Source organism: Chaetomium tenue (genome assembly GCF_020726465.1).
Source record: "Chaetomium tenue strain MPI-SDFR-AT-0079 chromosome Unknown F5144scaffold_1, whole genome shotgun sequence".
In the NCBI taxonomy this organism is placed as follows: domain Eukaryota; kingdom Fungi; phylum Ascomycota; class Sordariomycetes; order Sordariales; family Chaetomiaceae; genus Chaetomium; species Chaetomium tenue.
The window spans coordinates 710858-725352 of NW_027117329.1; the positions used below are offsets into that span (position 1 = coordinate 710858).

The window sequence follows — 14495 nt, forward strand, 5'->3', positions numbered from 1 at the left end:
ATGTACCATGATTCCTCGGACATCAACCCCGTCATCCGTACATGAACGATCTTCTTCGCCCGACCTGCGCCTCGTATGTGCATTCATACCTTCATGACCACCCCCCTTTCACGAAGGTCCGTGGGTTGACGCGCGCGGAATTACCCTCCGCTGCCTACTCCCGAGCCTTACCCCCGAGCCCTACAGGGTCAGGCTACCCTACCCCCGTGGCCTCCTCTCACCGGCAAAGTTCAACCCCTGCCGCTCGGCAAATTGTTACTAGGTAATTACATATGTAGATTGCGCACGGGTATCCCTGTTTGACAGCTTCTTCAGAAATCAACGGTTTTATTCCTACGAAGGATCGTCTGTACAATTCAGGATTCCGGAATCCGGAGTTTAGATTAGTGTACAGTACCCCGGGATCTTGTGAGCCCCCCTGATGGTGTGTGTTTGAACAACCGCTATTTCTATGACTCCAGTTTTCGCTCCTTCTACATTGTATGCATTATGTGCATACAGACATGCACAGGTAGGACACTAGTACCCCTTCGCGTTCTCCGCCAGATGATCTTCCCGAAAGAACAAGGCCATGGAAACCGTGGCTCCTGGCCCAATCAGTAAAGCCGACACAAGCAGGGTGAGGAAGAATCCGCCCCTCCCAAATTGGGCCTGCAGGGGGGTCTTCTCGAGCAGCAGCAGCGCCCACGATAAGCTCGAGAGGCTGATGAAGATGTGATCGAACTGCAGGAAGAGCCAAGACCCGGCCGTGATGTTGTCGGTTACCCCAATCGGTCCGTTAGGCGGCAGCGGCAGATACATGCGGGTGAGGTTCACCACCTCTGGGTTCGTCGGGAGAAACACCCTGTACATGACGTACAGATGCGCCGCGGCCGAGACCAGAGCGGTCTGCAGATGCACCGCCTTGATCCACCACGTCGCCGCGCTCTTGTTCCGCCTGCTAGTTGATGACGAGAGACTCGAGAACCAGGCGAACACTTTGGTCGTGGTGAGTATGATGCCAGACACCCAGAACGGAGAGAGCATGAACACCGCAACGATGGTCTGGTGCGCCTCCGCGGACCGGGGTACCCAGGTCGGCAGCATGACAATAGCCGTCGGCGCCACCACGCCCAGGAGGAAACCCGGCGTCAGGGCCCGCGCCCGGTTGACGTCGGTCACTTTCTGCAGCGGCTCCCGGTCCGTCCATTTGAGGTGGGTGCCAAAATAGAGCGGCAGGATCATGGCCGCTCCAAAAAGTTGCCACAACACCGCCCACGTGGCAACTCTGAGTAAGAGAGGAATGAGAAATCAGCAAATGTACACAGATCTTCGGCTCCTGTATCACAAGATTTCCCGGCTCCGTTCTCACCTCGTAATCCACTTCGGCTTCTGTCCTGGCCTAGATGCTTCCACGTAGAGCCACGAGAATCCCACCGCGAAGGCGGAAAAGGCCTCCACGACGAACAGCTGGAAACCGTCATCATGGCCGTTGGTTCCCGGGCAGAAAAAGGCCACTAGAACAGCAGTGGGAATATCCACAAATGGAAGCCCCGTGTAGGACGTCTTTAGCGGGCTGCCGTCGTTCAACTTGCCCGTCCAGGCCGCCACAACCAGGTCCGTGGCTGATCCATTCAGAACACTAAAACCCCAGAGAAGAGAACCTGCAATGTAGGAAAGAACACGAAAATACAAGTCCCTCTTCGGGTTGGCCGTCGAAGTTGTGCGAGCCATGGCGAGATGGCGTTGGGTGAGCACTTGACTGCACACACAAGCCGTGAAGGTAAGTTCCGAAGTAGGGTCGGCGGGATGGTATGCGGAAGACGTGTGCTGCGAGGAGACGTGCCGTTTCGGGCCATGTCAAAACCGAACAAATAAATAGCGGTTACCCCCACGCTGCCAATGAACCGGACCACGCCTAATCGACCCGAATCCGGGCCGCGGATGCAACGCTCGGCGGCCCCGGCCCGGCTGACATATCGAAGGGGGGGAGCAATCCTTGGCCAGCATGCAGGCAGAGCATTGAGCCAGCGATGAGAGTGCGGGCCGAGGTGCATTAATTATCAGGCGACGGCTACGCTGGAAGGGAGGGATGAAACCCTGAGATACCTAGGCGATGCCGTGTATCGTCGGAGTTAACTTGAACCTCTGCCCTACGCCCTCATCTTGCATTGCATATCTCCATCGGTCGGTCTTCTACCGTGCATAGGTCGTGACGCCCGCAAAATGGCGGTCGAAATCGGCGTTCTCTACTTTCCGGGCGCCCCGGTGGCAGTCCTGCTGCTGGTGGCTGTCTACGCAATTTACAGATTCTTCCTAGACGGCCTCTCGCGCATTCCTGGGCCTGCCATTGCCAAAGTCACCAACCTCTGGAAGATCAATGCCGCTGCTCAAGCGGAAATGCCATGGCGCAACATTGCGCTCCATCGAAAGTATGGCCCGCTCGTCAGAATCGGCCCCAACATGGTGTCAGTCAACGACCCTGAAGCGTATCCCATAATCAACGGCTTTAGGCGCGTTTTCACCAAGGTACGGATTCTGATCTGCTCCGGTCTGCATTATTCGCAAATCACTAACAAATGGCGGGAATAGACTCAGTTCTACTCCACTGCTGAGGGATGGTACAAGGGCAAACCCCTGACGACCGTGATCACGGCGCGGGACCGCCAGTACCACTCCTACCTCCTCCGGGTCGCCAGCAGTGCGTACTCGGTGGGATCCACGCCACAAATGGAAGTCAAGATTCAGCCCCTGGTCGACCTGCTCCTCAACAAACTGAACGACCTCGGCCAGGCCGGGCAAAAGCCCGTCAACACGGCCACGCTGATCGCGCATTTCGCCTTCGACGCCATGGGCATCATCAACGTCTCGGAGCCCTTCGGCTTCCTCAGCAAGGGCGTCGACGTCGAGGGCGCCATCGGAGCCATCGACATCGCCAACACCTACTTCTCCGTCATCGCTCAGGCCCCCTGGATGCACACCTTCATGCTCGGCAACCGCTTTGTCCAAAAAGCCATGGAAGGCGGCAACCCCGTCCTCAACTTGGCCCTCGCCATGGTCGACAAGCGCCTGGCCGCAGTCACAAAACCCACCACCAACGGCCACCAAAATTCAGAAACCACCGACTTCCTCGGCAAGCTCCTCGAGACCAGCACAGAATCAGACGACCCCTCCAAAAAACCCACCTACGAACAAATCGTCGCCTTCGTGCTCGCCAACACCATGGCCGGCTACGCTACCGTGGCCGTGGCGCTCCGCTCCATCCTCTACCACCTCGCGCGCACCCCCTCCGCCTACAGCAAACTCCAACACGAAATCGACAGCGCCTTCGCCTCCGGCGCCCTCACCACCACCCCCACCCACACCGCCGCCGAAGCCGGCAAGCTGCCCTACCTGGACGCGGTCGTCACCGAGGCGCTGCGCGTGCACCCCGTGCTGGGGCTGATTTTGGAGCGCGAGGTGCCGGCGGGGGGCGTGGTGTTGGCGGGGCAGCATGTGCCGGCGGGGACGGTGGTGGGGTTTAATCCGTGGGTGATTATGCATAATAGGGAGGTGTATGGGGAGGATGCGGGGGTGTTTCGGCCGGAGAGGTGGTTGGGGGCGGAGGAGGGGAAACTGAAGGAGATGAGGAGGTGTAATATCTCGGTGAGTACCTGCTTCCGTCCCTTGGCTTTGGCTGATCATGTGTGAGTTTGGGTGTGCTGACAAAGGGGCTCTTGTGGTAGTTCGGCGCTGGCCCGCGCTCTTGCCAGGGTAAGAATATTGGTATGATGGAGATCTTGAAGGTTGTCCCAGCCTTGATGCGTCGCTTCGACTTTGCGTTGGCGAACCCGAAGGATGAGTGGCATGTCAACGGTCACTGGTTCACGATGCAGTCCAAGATGGATATGAAGTTTACGCCGCGGAAGCAGTAGACGGTACTTGCATGGGGGTGGCAAGGTACTTGATAAGGAATAGAATTGATGTTTGAAGCTGTCGGCTTACAATGCACCTTGGCGTGGTCGTTACTAGGACTTCTCATCATTGTTCATGTCACCCCATGCTGTTTTTCATTCTCGGACCCTCGTAAGTTCAACGGCATGTTCCATTTCATTGTCGCGAGTATTTCAGCACCATAATTCTTCTCTTGCCTATCGACTAATACTGTGGTTGCCCCTTACTTCCTCTTGCATCTCCGGCAACTGGGCTCATGCATTCGGCTACCTCCAGCACACACTCATGGCTAAGATGGATGACTCGGCACGAAAGCTGGGGAAGACCACTGGCCATAGGTAGACAACATTGACGTGGAACATTGACCGCCGAACTGGGAGCATGTTGGCGTACATACATGTAGCAGCTAGCTTCCACTGCTCAAACCGAGCATGACCACCCGCCCTCGATGGGAAGAGCCACGCCGTTGATGAAGCTGCTCTGCGGGCTCAGCAGAAACACAATGGCCTCCGCCACCTCCGAGGCATCCCCACGGCGTGCCAAAGGGCCCGGAGCCACGCCGCCGAAGAGGGTGGCGGAAGCTTCGCCCAGCTTCTCCTCGATTCCAACAACCTGTGGTGTGTCGATGATGCCCCTATTGAACACCAAGTCAGTTATGTGCTCAACATCAATGCCTCCACGACCTCCAACAATAACAGCAAGGGATACTCACGGGCAGACAGCATTGACCCGGATCGCTTTGGCGCCCTCCTCTTTGGCCGCCGCCCGAGTCATACCAACAACGGCGTGCTTGCTGGCGACGTAGGGGACATCGTACGGGACGCCGAGCAGACCGGCCAGACTGGCCACGTTGACGATGGACCCGCCGTTGCGCCCGTCCTTGCCCTCCTGCATGTGCGGCAGCTCGGCACGCAGGCAGTTGAGCACGCCCTTCATGTTGATGTCGCTGACCCAGTCGAACTCCTGGTCGGTGATGTTGCGAATCGTGCCCTTCTCCATCGCCAGGCTCGGCCCGACGACGCCCGCCACATTGGCCGCACCATAGATCTGTTTCCCAAGGATGAGCGGTCAGCGGTCAGCTCGGCTTGGTTACCAAAAGGAGGGGTGTAAAGCGGGAATACCAACCGGCTGTCCATAGTGTGCCACTGTGTCGCGGATCCAGGCATGGGTTGCCTCCTGGTTCCGGACGTCGAAGGCCGAGGTGAAGACCTTTGCGTTCGTGCTCTTCTCGAGCTCGGCCTTGACGGTGGCTAGCGCTGCCTCGTTGACGTCGCTGAGTGATAGCAGTGCAGAGCGTTCCGCGAGAAGAACAGCGGTGGCTCGGCCAATGCCAGAGGCCGCACCCGTCACCACGACCACCTTTCCAGCGAGAGTTGCCATTTCGAATATGGTAGCTGTGAATGTAAGACTCGGGGGTTTGTTGTTTGGATCTCTCCGTCCGTCGGGGTTGACCCATATGACAGGCCTAGTCCTATATGAGCAGTTGTGGGATTCTCGCTGTGAGCTTCGGGCCGCGCCACCGAGCGAAGGATGTAAGCCCCGAACAATTTCATCGTTGAGCTTACGGTCCGGTCCGACCGACCGACGCTAGCAATCCTCCATGGTGAAATCTTCACCATAAAATGGTATACATTTGGGAGTTAATGGTTGCGGTGTGCTATTTACCAAGCTTCTCTTGCTCTCATTCACTGCAAAGTGCAAACTAAACATCGACCAAGAGATTCAACATCAAAAACCGAACAACACAGCCATCATGTCTGCCCAGCTTACGGGATTCCCTACCCTCAAGCCGGCTTTCGTGATCAAAGCCAATATTGGGGCTGTCAGTCCTGTGGGTAAGTAACACACGGCTTTTTATCATGCATTGCATACCGTAGCAGTTGGGCTGATCCTGACAACCTCATAGGGCTAATCCACACGGGTTCCACGTCCCTGCATTTCGTATGTCCATCCGTTGCAACATGTCCCTTGGGTGGGTTCCATCGAGTTGATAAGCTAATAATCTTAATAGGAGGTCACTTCCGGCACCATCGAGACCGTGCCCGGCTTTGAGCCCGCGTTCAAGGCCGAGGTCAAGTTCGCGGCAGACTGGTTCACCATCGACCATGACAAGAAGAACGGCCGCGTGGACATCCGTTGCATTGCCAAAACCGCAGAGGGCCATGCCATCGATCTCCGCAGCCAAGGTGTTATCGAGCTGGCCCCTCCCATGGCCAAGATCTTCTCTATGGACCCCGAGATGAAGACCACCCCCTTTGGATACACAAGTGAGTGCAGCCCTCGCCGTCCTAGCCTGAGCATCAGGTTGCACCCCTGCGCGTAACAATAATTAACAAGCTGTAAAGCTGCGTGGGCCACCATGACCGTTGCCGACCCCGCCCTGAAGTCTCTGGAGAGCAGCACCTTTGTCGGCAACTCGCGCATTATTGTGGCCGAGACCGGCATCACCATTGAAGTCCGGCAGTCGCTTGTGGTTCCCTCCACCGTCGATGAGTAACCTGGCCGCGCGGCTAATATTGGGCGGAATTTTCACGACTTTGTCGGCGTTGTGTAAAGGTTTATGTACCTATGTGTGCACCTAACAAATAGACAAGAATTGTCAACAAGATTGGGACAGATCCGGGTTCGTCGATTATCGTGATACTTTGACACATGTAAACCGTTACTTGTGGCCCTCATGCGGTAGTGATTTTGCCACTTTGTGGCCGTATTAATGGGAAGCAGCCGGTCGAAAGTGTTCTTTGCAACAACAACTCAGGACCCGGAACTCACTCTTCGGCTGAACTATAGCATTATCGGGTCCTGCATCCCATGACAAACACCTTGCACCAACAAGGTCTCATGATTTGCCTTTCCCCGTGTTGAGGCCTACGCAGTTGGGATACGGGTGTATGTCACGGAACTTTGAGAGCCAGGTTGCCGGCCACAGTGTTTTCGCAACCCCGATCTTTCGATCACCCGAATTTCCGCCCCCACGGTACTGGCAGGATCAGCATTCTTAAGAACGGATTTGATCTCGGAGTAACATCAAGAGTCGGTGGAACCCCAGATCCCGGCCTGAATGCATACTGGGTACCTTGGCGCTTCTGAGAGGATTTGCTTCTAATACCAACTATGTACATCGTTTGCATTCAGCTGCCCCATGCAGTGCCTCGCCCTAATTGGTGTGCAGAAGCGCTCTCGATAAGTTGTCCATCTCACGGCCGCAAAAGAATGGCATTCCAACGCGAGCTCATCTGCTCAGTGGTTCATGTGCCTGAGGAGCGGATGAGCTGCTAATTGCCCGTTGGTTTTTAGCAGCTATATCCGCAACTCAAATGCGGCGTTGGTTCATGCCGTCTTTGTGTAGAGGTCTACTTCCCGGCAGGACTCATCCGGTATGGACGATACAGCAGTCAGATAAATCGTGGAGAAACTGTAGCCACGCTTCTGTTTACAGGCGACCCAGACGGCGTCCTCAACTTCCGTCCCGGTGTAAACGAGTCGAGCGGACTCGTCGACGGCAAATGGCCTCGTGATGACCAACAGGTCGCCCTATTTGCGGAACGGTCAGCAAAATGAACGACTGCTACCAGACCCGAGGGGCGGGAGCTGAAAGTATGTACATACAGGTTCCGTGATGGGAAAATTGGTGTGCTCTTTCGAGTGCAAAGCCCACGTCGTTTGTGCCGTCTGCAGCAAGAAGAACTTGCTCCCAATGTCGCCTTCGGTATCCAGGGCGATCTCGGCATTCTTGGAGCGCGTAGTGGTGAATCCGACACTTCCTGGCAGATACCCTGCGGGGGGGCGGGTTTGAATTTGGGCGGGAACGGGGGTGAACCACCCAGGCTGATTCGAAGAATAGAGTAGGTAATCCGCCGAGGCTGCTTGAGCGAGGAGGGCAGTAGCCGACAGGAAAAGTGACGAAAGCTGCATGGTGTGTGATGGTTTGAGGCGATTCGGTATGTGGGGGAGGCGACTTTGGGTGGATGGAAGACGTTGATGAGGTGGAAAGTAAAGGAAAACTGTCCATTTTATATAGTATTATCCTACCTATAGCCTCTATATTTTGGCCTGGGCCAGGATGGGAACGGCTTTCCCACACTGTGATCTAACTAATCGATAGCTGCTTAAGTAGGGTAAAGATATTCCTGTGCTGGTCGATCCTGGTCGATCTTGGCCGATCTTCCGTAGATGCATGTTCGCTCTTTGATGCTGCTAAATTTCAGCTCTTCCATTCCTTGGGTAGGTACCTCTCTTACCGTTTCCTAGCTTCCTATTCGCTTTTGTATTTACTACCTAGTTAGGTACATTCCTTCCTTGCCTTTCCCGATTCTTTTCGGGAATACTAGGTACCTGGTCTAGTAACCATATTTGATGTATTGGGTTTATGTAGGTATCTAACAACTCCCTCCACTCCGGCATTCAGTCGTCAACGAATCAAACCATCACATGTTTCACTATGTTTCAAATCTCAGCTGGCTTCAGGCGGCGGTGAGTGTGGAGCGCGGGAGTCAGTCCTACCTGAAAGGGAGGGATCCCCACCGATCACCCTGCTCAGGATTAGGTGGTTATCCAAGGGAAAGATGCATGTGCGCTAAGCTCAGTAGGTAGCTTCATTATCATTGATGATTACGTTATTTGGGGCGGATGGGAGGGGATCGGAACATCATCACTCTCCCGGCCTGGGCCAAAACGCCAAGGGTCACCGGCCAGAGACGAATATAAAACAGGCAGAAGTTCTTTCCTCTAGACTCACACTGCTCAGCATTCTCCATCCACCCAGACTCACCTAACCAGCATACCGAATCGCCCCAAGTCCCAAGCCCCCAGCCACCATCGCCATGCAGCTTTCGTCGCTTTTCCTGTCCGCGACCAGCTTGCTTGCCCAAGCGGCCTCGGCTAAGTGGATACTTGCTGCATCGGATCCGCGTCTGCAACCATATCCCGTCGCCAAAGTTCAAGCCGACACTGAGCCGGCGCCCATCGGGTTCACCTTGAGCACAAACAGGCCGTTGGCCGAGATCACAATAGGGTACGGCGGCGACATTGGACCCGACTTTTACTTGCGGCAGATGGATTCGGGCATGTTCATGTTGTTAAAGGGAGAGGGAGCCATTGACGACGAGGTACCGTCTTCTCCCGTCCCGCAGGGTGGCAGCCCCCTTGATTTCGCTAACCCTTTTGGAAATGGCTTCAGTCGGACACCACGGGGCCGTTTGCCGTCAAAGATGGACTGTTTGTTTTCGATGCGGAGGGTGTACGAGATGACCTTGAATGGGTCACATGTGAAGATGAATACCACCACTTCGACATTTATCTAGATTTCAAGTCGAATGCAGATACACGGGACTCCGCCTGCAAGCCAACCGATCTCAGGGCTTTTGAAAGGAACTGACGTTTCCTTTAAGATTGGGCATCGTTATCCGCTTCTGATTCAATGCCGCGGGCCAGATTTGAGAGTTGGGGGACGGGGTGGTGGCTGAGATCAAGCTGGACATGGAAGTTATTGCCTTTTGGTGCTCTAGAGACAGCTCATTGAGTCATTGTCATGTTTTCTCCTGAACCCGCAATAAATGGGCTCAAATTTTAACTGCCCAATCCATGTTTGTCAGACCAACACCACATCTTCCAGTTTTCCCTCGCCGCTATCCTTCATCAGTTCGCCATTCATAACGCCATGGACGTAGCACTCGCCACGGAACACAAACGTAACCCTCCCGTCCTGCCCTTCCCGTCGCCGCAACACGTATGGTACCGGCCCCCCTTCCAACAACCACACTTCATCCCCAACCTCACACGTCTCCGAGCACACCCCCATCCACTCACCCCCCGTCCGAAACAAACAACGATACAGCATCAACCTCCTAACCTGATCCTTAAACTCCTGCGGCGAGACCACACACTCCGGCCACGGCCCCTCGCCCCTCTTCGCCTTCGCCACCTGCTCCCCATGCACCCGCAGGTCCTCCAACCCCGGCACCAACACCCTCCTCTCCAGCCCCGCAATCACCCTCTCAATCTCCGCCCACCGCCCCTCACACTCCACCACCCTCTCCACCGAGTACTCCTCATCCCCCGGCCGCAACAGACACCCGAAATACACTTGCCCCAGCGCCACCAGCAGCCACTCCCGAAAACTCACCATCACCCGGCCCGTCTCGTCGGGCGTGCCCCGGTTGACGTTGCTGTACTCGTGGCAGGTGATGGTGTGCACGAGCGCCGCCTCGCGGAACTGGCCTTCGAGGGTGGCGCCCTCGGGACTGCGGTCGGAGGATGGGAAGGTGACGTGTGGATATTGGAGGGGCAGGGCGGCGAGGAATTGGAGGACGGTTTCGGCGAGGCGGATGTTCATGGGTGCTTCGTAGGGGGTTTTGACGGTGATGGTGTCGAGGCGGAAGCCGCGGAGGTGGAGCTCGCCGGTGGGGGTGGTTGTTCGAGGTGGTGGTGGGTTTGGGGGGGTGGTTGGTGAGGGGGGGATGCAGGCTGTGAAGGGTGTGTCGAAGGGGCCGAGGGGCCAGGGGAATTTGGCGGTTGTTAGGTCGGGGACCCAGGAGGGGAGGTTTGAGAGTTTGCGGTAGTAGGGATGTTCGACGAAGGAGAGGAGAGTGAGGTGTGGGCAGTTGAGGAGAAGGGTCGTCGCGGCGTTGATGTAAACTTCTTCGGGTGTGATGGTGGCGTTGACGGGGAAGGGTAGAGGGGTTCCCTTAGGCAGAGCCTGCTGGAGTATCCCGACTGTTGCGAACACCTTGTCCTGCTGGACGAAACAATCCCGTCTCCTGACGGATGATAAGGCACCCCACCAATGCTCTGCCCATCCACTCTCCTCGAAGGCTCGACTTTGATGCTGCCCCTGCATCCCGCTGATATCCGTGATCCCGAACCCCCTGGTTACCGCGTCCGTGTACTCGGTGCTCAGCATTTCCCCAGCCAACGAATTTAACACATCAATCCACCCTGCGTGTCCTAGGAAGTACGCGAACCCCGTCATCTCCTCCCAGCTCAGTTCCTCGCTGCCCATTCCAGCCATCGTATCAAACTTTCCCGCCACCACAACCTCCTGCACAATCCACACGCGGTGAAAATACCTCCTAGTCCGATAAAACGCCCAGTAGTCCGTCCACGCCGTAGCCCAATGCCCACCCATCGGCTCCTCCATAAACCCAACCACATCCTTCCAAAACCGCCCATCCACGAAATTCCCCTCCCTCAGCTTCAACAACCCCTCCGCCCGCCCAACCTCCTGCACAAACCTTCCAATCGCCGGAAACACCACGCGATGCCACCAGCAAAACACCTTCAACCTCTTCTCATCCGCCCCCAACCACCCCAACACCCTCCCCGACAACGAATACACCTCCCCCATCAGCGGAATCTGACTGGCCTTCTCATCCGCATTCCCCTGGTCAATACACACCGCATCGATCCACAGCTGCGCAACCTGCTCAAACGACAACCGCCGCCCATCCCCCCCCCGCGGCTTCAGGTGCCGATGCGGAAAGCCCGCGAGGTAGGCGCGAAAGAAGTCGGACAAGTTGCCCGTCACTTGCAGGCGGCGCAGGTCCGGGGTGTAGGCGTCGAGCAGGGCGCCCTCGGTGGTGGCGAGGTCGTCGCGGCGGTGGAAGGTGGCGAAGGCGTCGGGCGGGACGATGATCAGTTCGACGGGGTCGGGGCTGGGGGCGAGGGGCGGGGAGGGGTCGACGTCGAAGGACTCGATGGCCGAGCCCCAGGTGTAGGAGAGCGCGGTGAAGCGGTGGGTGATGGCGTCGATGGGGTGGGCGGTGAGGGTGATGTAGGCTTGGGAGAGGATGGTGTCGTAGTGGAGGAGGCGGATGAGGCGGATGTGGCGGGGGGAGGGGAGGGGGGTGTAGGTGTAAGGGGGCCGTGAGCGGCGGGGGTTGGGGTTGGATTGGGAGCGCGGGCGTGTCATTGTGGAAGGTTGACGAAGTACGGGGGTGAACTGTGATTGTGTCGTTTGCGATATTTAGTTATATCTTTGAACTCGAAGTTGTGCTGACGTTAGGCAGCCATTTCGATGCCCAGCCGCTGCCCAGCTCCAGCGGCGGAGTCAAGAAAATGGGTCAGCTTGTATGAGGGAGGCCGCCATCACGAAACACCCTCCCTTGTCACGGTAGCTTCAGTGTCAGTACAATAAACCCACTCACGTTACTCTATGGGTTCCATTCTCCGTGGGTCACAACCGTGGTCTTGTCAGATGATAAACTTCGGCATTTAACGCATCCTCCGTCACAGACCAGTTTCTCCGTTCTGTTCAGTCAACTTCTTCTGCCATGGCAGCGGTTCCTTTGCGACTTGAACGGGCCCAATATCTCCATCCTCGGATCGCCGCTTCTGCCATGCCTCGATGTCTCTATGGTCGACCCAGTTTCCATGTAGCCCCAGTTTCAGTTTCAGGGGTAGATGGATCACAGCCACCGGCCCCTTTCTCAGATTCTGGGCGTCGAAAATGACAACATCGTTGCGTAATTGGTCGAGATGGTTGAGTAGCGCAATTAGATAGCCTTCACCTTCGGCTCCTCCTTCGCGAGGGATGAAGGTGGGTTCTTGGAAAGTCATGGTCGGGCCGGAGAAGTACACGTCTTCCAGACCAAACTTCCCGTCCCCTTCACCTTCTCCAGAAGTCCCATTCTTCGTAGACTCCTCCGTGTGGTAGTTTTTCTCAGACCAGGCGTAATGGCCGAGGCAGTTGAACAGCCCACCCGCCGGAGGACCGCATGCAGCAAAGTCGTATGGCTTGGTGGGATCCACCACGGCTTGCCAGAAATGACGGTACGGCTTTGTGTTGTAACGTTCATCGATGCGTGAGAACTCGCCGTTGGTGAGCCAGGTCAGCGCTGGCTTCACTCGCTCGTCGGCCACCCAAACATCTGCGTCCCCGGCGTCTGGAGTGCGAATAGCGGACTTTTTGGCCTTGGGGTCAAAGATCCAGCGGGTCGTGGGTGAGGAGAGTTTGTTGCGCTTGGCGATGCCGTCAGGAGGCGTTATGTTGTCGTCGGGCGGGAAGAAGAAGAACACGTTGCCGTCGGCGACTGTCAAATCGAACACGATCTCCCCAGACGGCAGCTCGTAACAGCCCGCAACATGGCCGTGGAAGGCTAAAAGCACCACCGTTAGTACTTCACCCATCCCACAAACAGCACCATGACCACATACCGTTGTCAGCCCTAAACCAGATGATATCCTCACTCTTCGCCCCCCGTCTCGGAACAACACCATACCACTGATCCTCATTGGGATCCCATGCAAACTTATTGCCCCCCCTCTTCATCCTCTCCAAGTTCATCTTGATCGGCGTCAACGCCAACACAACCCAATTCTCACTAATGCCACAATCATGAATCATACCCGCAAACGGCGCCTTATACCAGCACTCCTCCACCTTCCTCCCATCCGCATCCACCGCCCACACCGCCACATCGACACTACAATCCGACCCATCCCCGCCCGCCTCATACGCAAAACACACCATCTCCCCCGTCCTTGGATCCACCTTCGGATGCGCCGTAAACGTCGGACTCAGTATCTGGCCCTCAAAATCATACCTCCCCAGCGTCTCCAACGTAACCGGATCCATCGCAAACGGCGGGCCATCCTCTTTCATCGCCAACAACACCCCCCTCCAAAACACCACATTCGTATTACTCGCCGTCCTAATCACCCCCTTCACACTCTCATTATCGGTCCACGGATTCCGATACCTCCCAAACAAGCTCCTCCCCGCCTCCGCCTCCCTTTTAAACCTCTCGGTCCGCACATACCGCTGCCGCAGCGCCGCGCGCCCACCCGCAATCCTCACCGCCGTCACCGCCCCGTCCCCATTGAAGTGGATGTCGTCCTCGAAGAGCGGCGGGAAGCGGTGGTCGGGCTGCACGCGGAAGAAGGTGCCGTCGAGGTCGGCGGGCAGGGTGCCGGTGACCTCGAGGTCGTCGACGGTGCCTTCGAAGCGGCAGGGCTTGTTCATGGAGGCGAAGGTCGGGGTGCGCGGGAAGCGGGTGGGGGTGGGGGTGGTGAGGCGGTTGGCGGTGTAGTTGGGGGCGAGGGAAGCGGCGAGGTCGTGGATGTGCGCCATGGTGGGTGGGCGGGTGGGTGATGGGGGTTGGGGGATGCGGTGGGTGGTTGGGTTTTGGTGGGTGTGGTGGTGATGGTGGAGGGCCCGGATTATTATTGGTGGCTTGGGAAATGAAAGGGAATCCTGGAAGAGTGGAAGAGAGCCATGAGAGAGTAAAAAGAAGGCGAGACTGAATGAGTGATGCAACAATAATAATATTACATCCCGCAAGTATGCCTCTCTCAAGGCTCGGAGTATCTACCGAGGATGGTAGGACTCCAAACCGCCTGGGGAACCCCGCAATATGCCGGAATCGGATATTCGGATGCGGGCCGAAGCATGGCAGTGGAACGAAATGGAAAACACCCCATTGGCATAGCTCATGCATGGATCGCCAGCCAGGGCGAGAGTCGGGGTAAGCGAGTGCGGGGCAGGCGCTAACCCCCCAACTTTCGGCAATCAACCATGAAGGGATGTGTGAGGGGACGGTGTGGTTAGTATGGTTAGTGTGAAGCCAAGGTGGGAAAACGAAGGG

The 14495-nt window shown here is 56.7% G+C and overlaps 8 protein-coding genes across 8 annotated transcripts; 3 read left to right on the forward strand and 5 right to left on the reverse strand.

Moving 5' to 3' along the window:
* Positions 1-519: 519 nt before the first annotated feature.
* On the reverse strand, positions 520-1713 carry F5144DRAFT_480923 (uncharacterized protein; the record flags this gene model as incomplete). The annotated part of the gene is made up of 2 exons (XM_066785254.1): positions 520-1267; positions 1352-1713. 2 exons carry the CDS (start codon positions 1711-1713, stop codon positions 520-522), a joined length of 1110 nt encoding a protein of 369 aa, XP_066647744.1.
* A 301-nt stretch (positions 1714-2014) lies between these two features.
* Positions 2015-3959, forward strand: F5144DRAFT_521841 (cytochrome P450). The gene is made up of 3 exons (XM_066786727.1): positions 2015-2508; positions 2572-3624; positions 3705-3959. Exons 1-3 carry the CDS (start codon positions 2206-2208, stop codon positions 3891-3893), a joined length of 1545 nt encoding a protein of 514 aa, XP_066647745.1. The 5' UTR covers positions 2015-2205; the 3' UTR covers positions 3894-3959.
* Positions 3960-4278: 319 nt separating this feature from the next.
* F5144DRAFT_634950 (uncharacterized protein) lies at positions 4279-5292 on the reverse strand (the record flags this gene model as incomplete). Its single annotated transcript, XM_066792602.1, has 3 exons — positions 4279-4572; positions 4714-4959; positions 5038-5292. The coding sequence occupies 3 exons, from the start codon at positions 5290-5292 to the stop codon at positions 4333-4335; spliced, it is 741 nt and encodes a 246-aa protein (XP_066647746.1). The 3' UTR covers positions 4279-4332.
* A 373-nt stretch (positions 5293-5665) lies between these two features.
* On the forward strand, positions 5666-6495 carry F5144DRAFT_607619 (uncharacterized protein; the record flags this gene model as incomplete). The annotated part of the gene is made up of 4 exons (XM_066791563.1): positions 5666-5747; positions 5819-5853; positions 5924-6179; positions 6258-6495. 4 exons carry the CDS (start codon positions 5666-5668, stop codon positions 6407-6409), a joined length of 525 nt encoding a protein of 174 aa, XP_066647747.1. The 3' UTR covers positions 6410-6495.
* A 747-nt stretch (positions 6496-7242) lies between these two features.
* F5144DRAFT_607620 (uncharacterized protein) lies at positions 7243-7855 on the reverse strand (the record flags this gene model as incomplete). The annotated part of the gene is made up of 2 exons (XM_066791564.1): positions 7522-7855; positions 7243-7446 (listed from the first exon to the last, which is right to left on the reverse strand). The coding sequence occupies exons 1-2, from the start codon at positions 7825-7827 to the stop codon at positions 7243-7245; spliced, it is 510 nt and encodes a 169-aa protein (XP_066647748.1). The 5' UTR covers positions 7828-7855.
* Positions 7856-8735: 880 nt separating this feature from the next.
* Positions 8736-9626, forward strand: F5144DRAFT_624658 (uncharacterized protein; the record flags this gene model as incomplete). The annotated part of the gene is made up of 2 exons (XM_066792208.1): positions 8736-9020; positions 9092-9626. The coding sequence occupies 2 exons, from the start codon at positions 8736-8738 to the stop codon at positions 9287-9289; spliced, it is 483 nt and encodes a 160-aa protein (XP_066647749.1). The 3' UTR covers positions 9290-9626.
* F5144DRAFT_607622 (heterokaryon incompatibility protein-domain-containing protein) lies at positions 9503-11821 on the reverse strand (the record flags this gene model as incomplete). Its single annotated transcript, XM_066791565.1, has 2 exons — positions 9503-9657; positions 9721-11821. The coding sequence occupies 2 exons, from the start codon at positions 11819-11821 to the stop codon at positions 9503-9505; spliced, it is 2256 nt and encodes a 751-aa protein (XP_066647750.1).
* On the reverse strand, positions 11784-14104 carry F5144DRAFT_6038 (carotenoid oxygenase). Its single transcript, XM_066791311.1, has 2 exons — positions 13066-14104; positions 11784-13007 (listed from the first exon to the last, which is right to left on the reverse strand). The coding sequence occupies exons 1-2, from the start codon at positions 13979-13981 to the stop codon at positions 12139-12141; spliced, it is 1785 nt and encodes a 594-aa protein (XP_066647751.1). The 5' UTR covers positions 13982-14104; the 3' UTR covers positions 11784-12138.
* Positions 14105-14495: the final 391 nt, after the last annotated feature.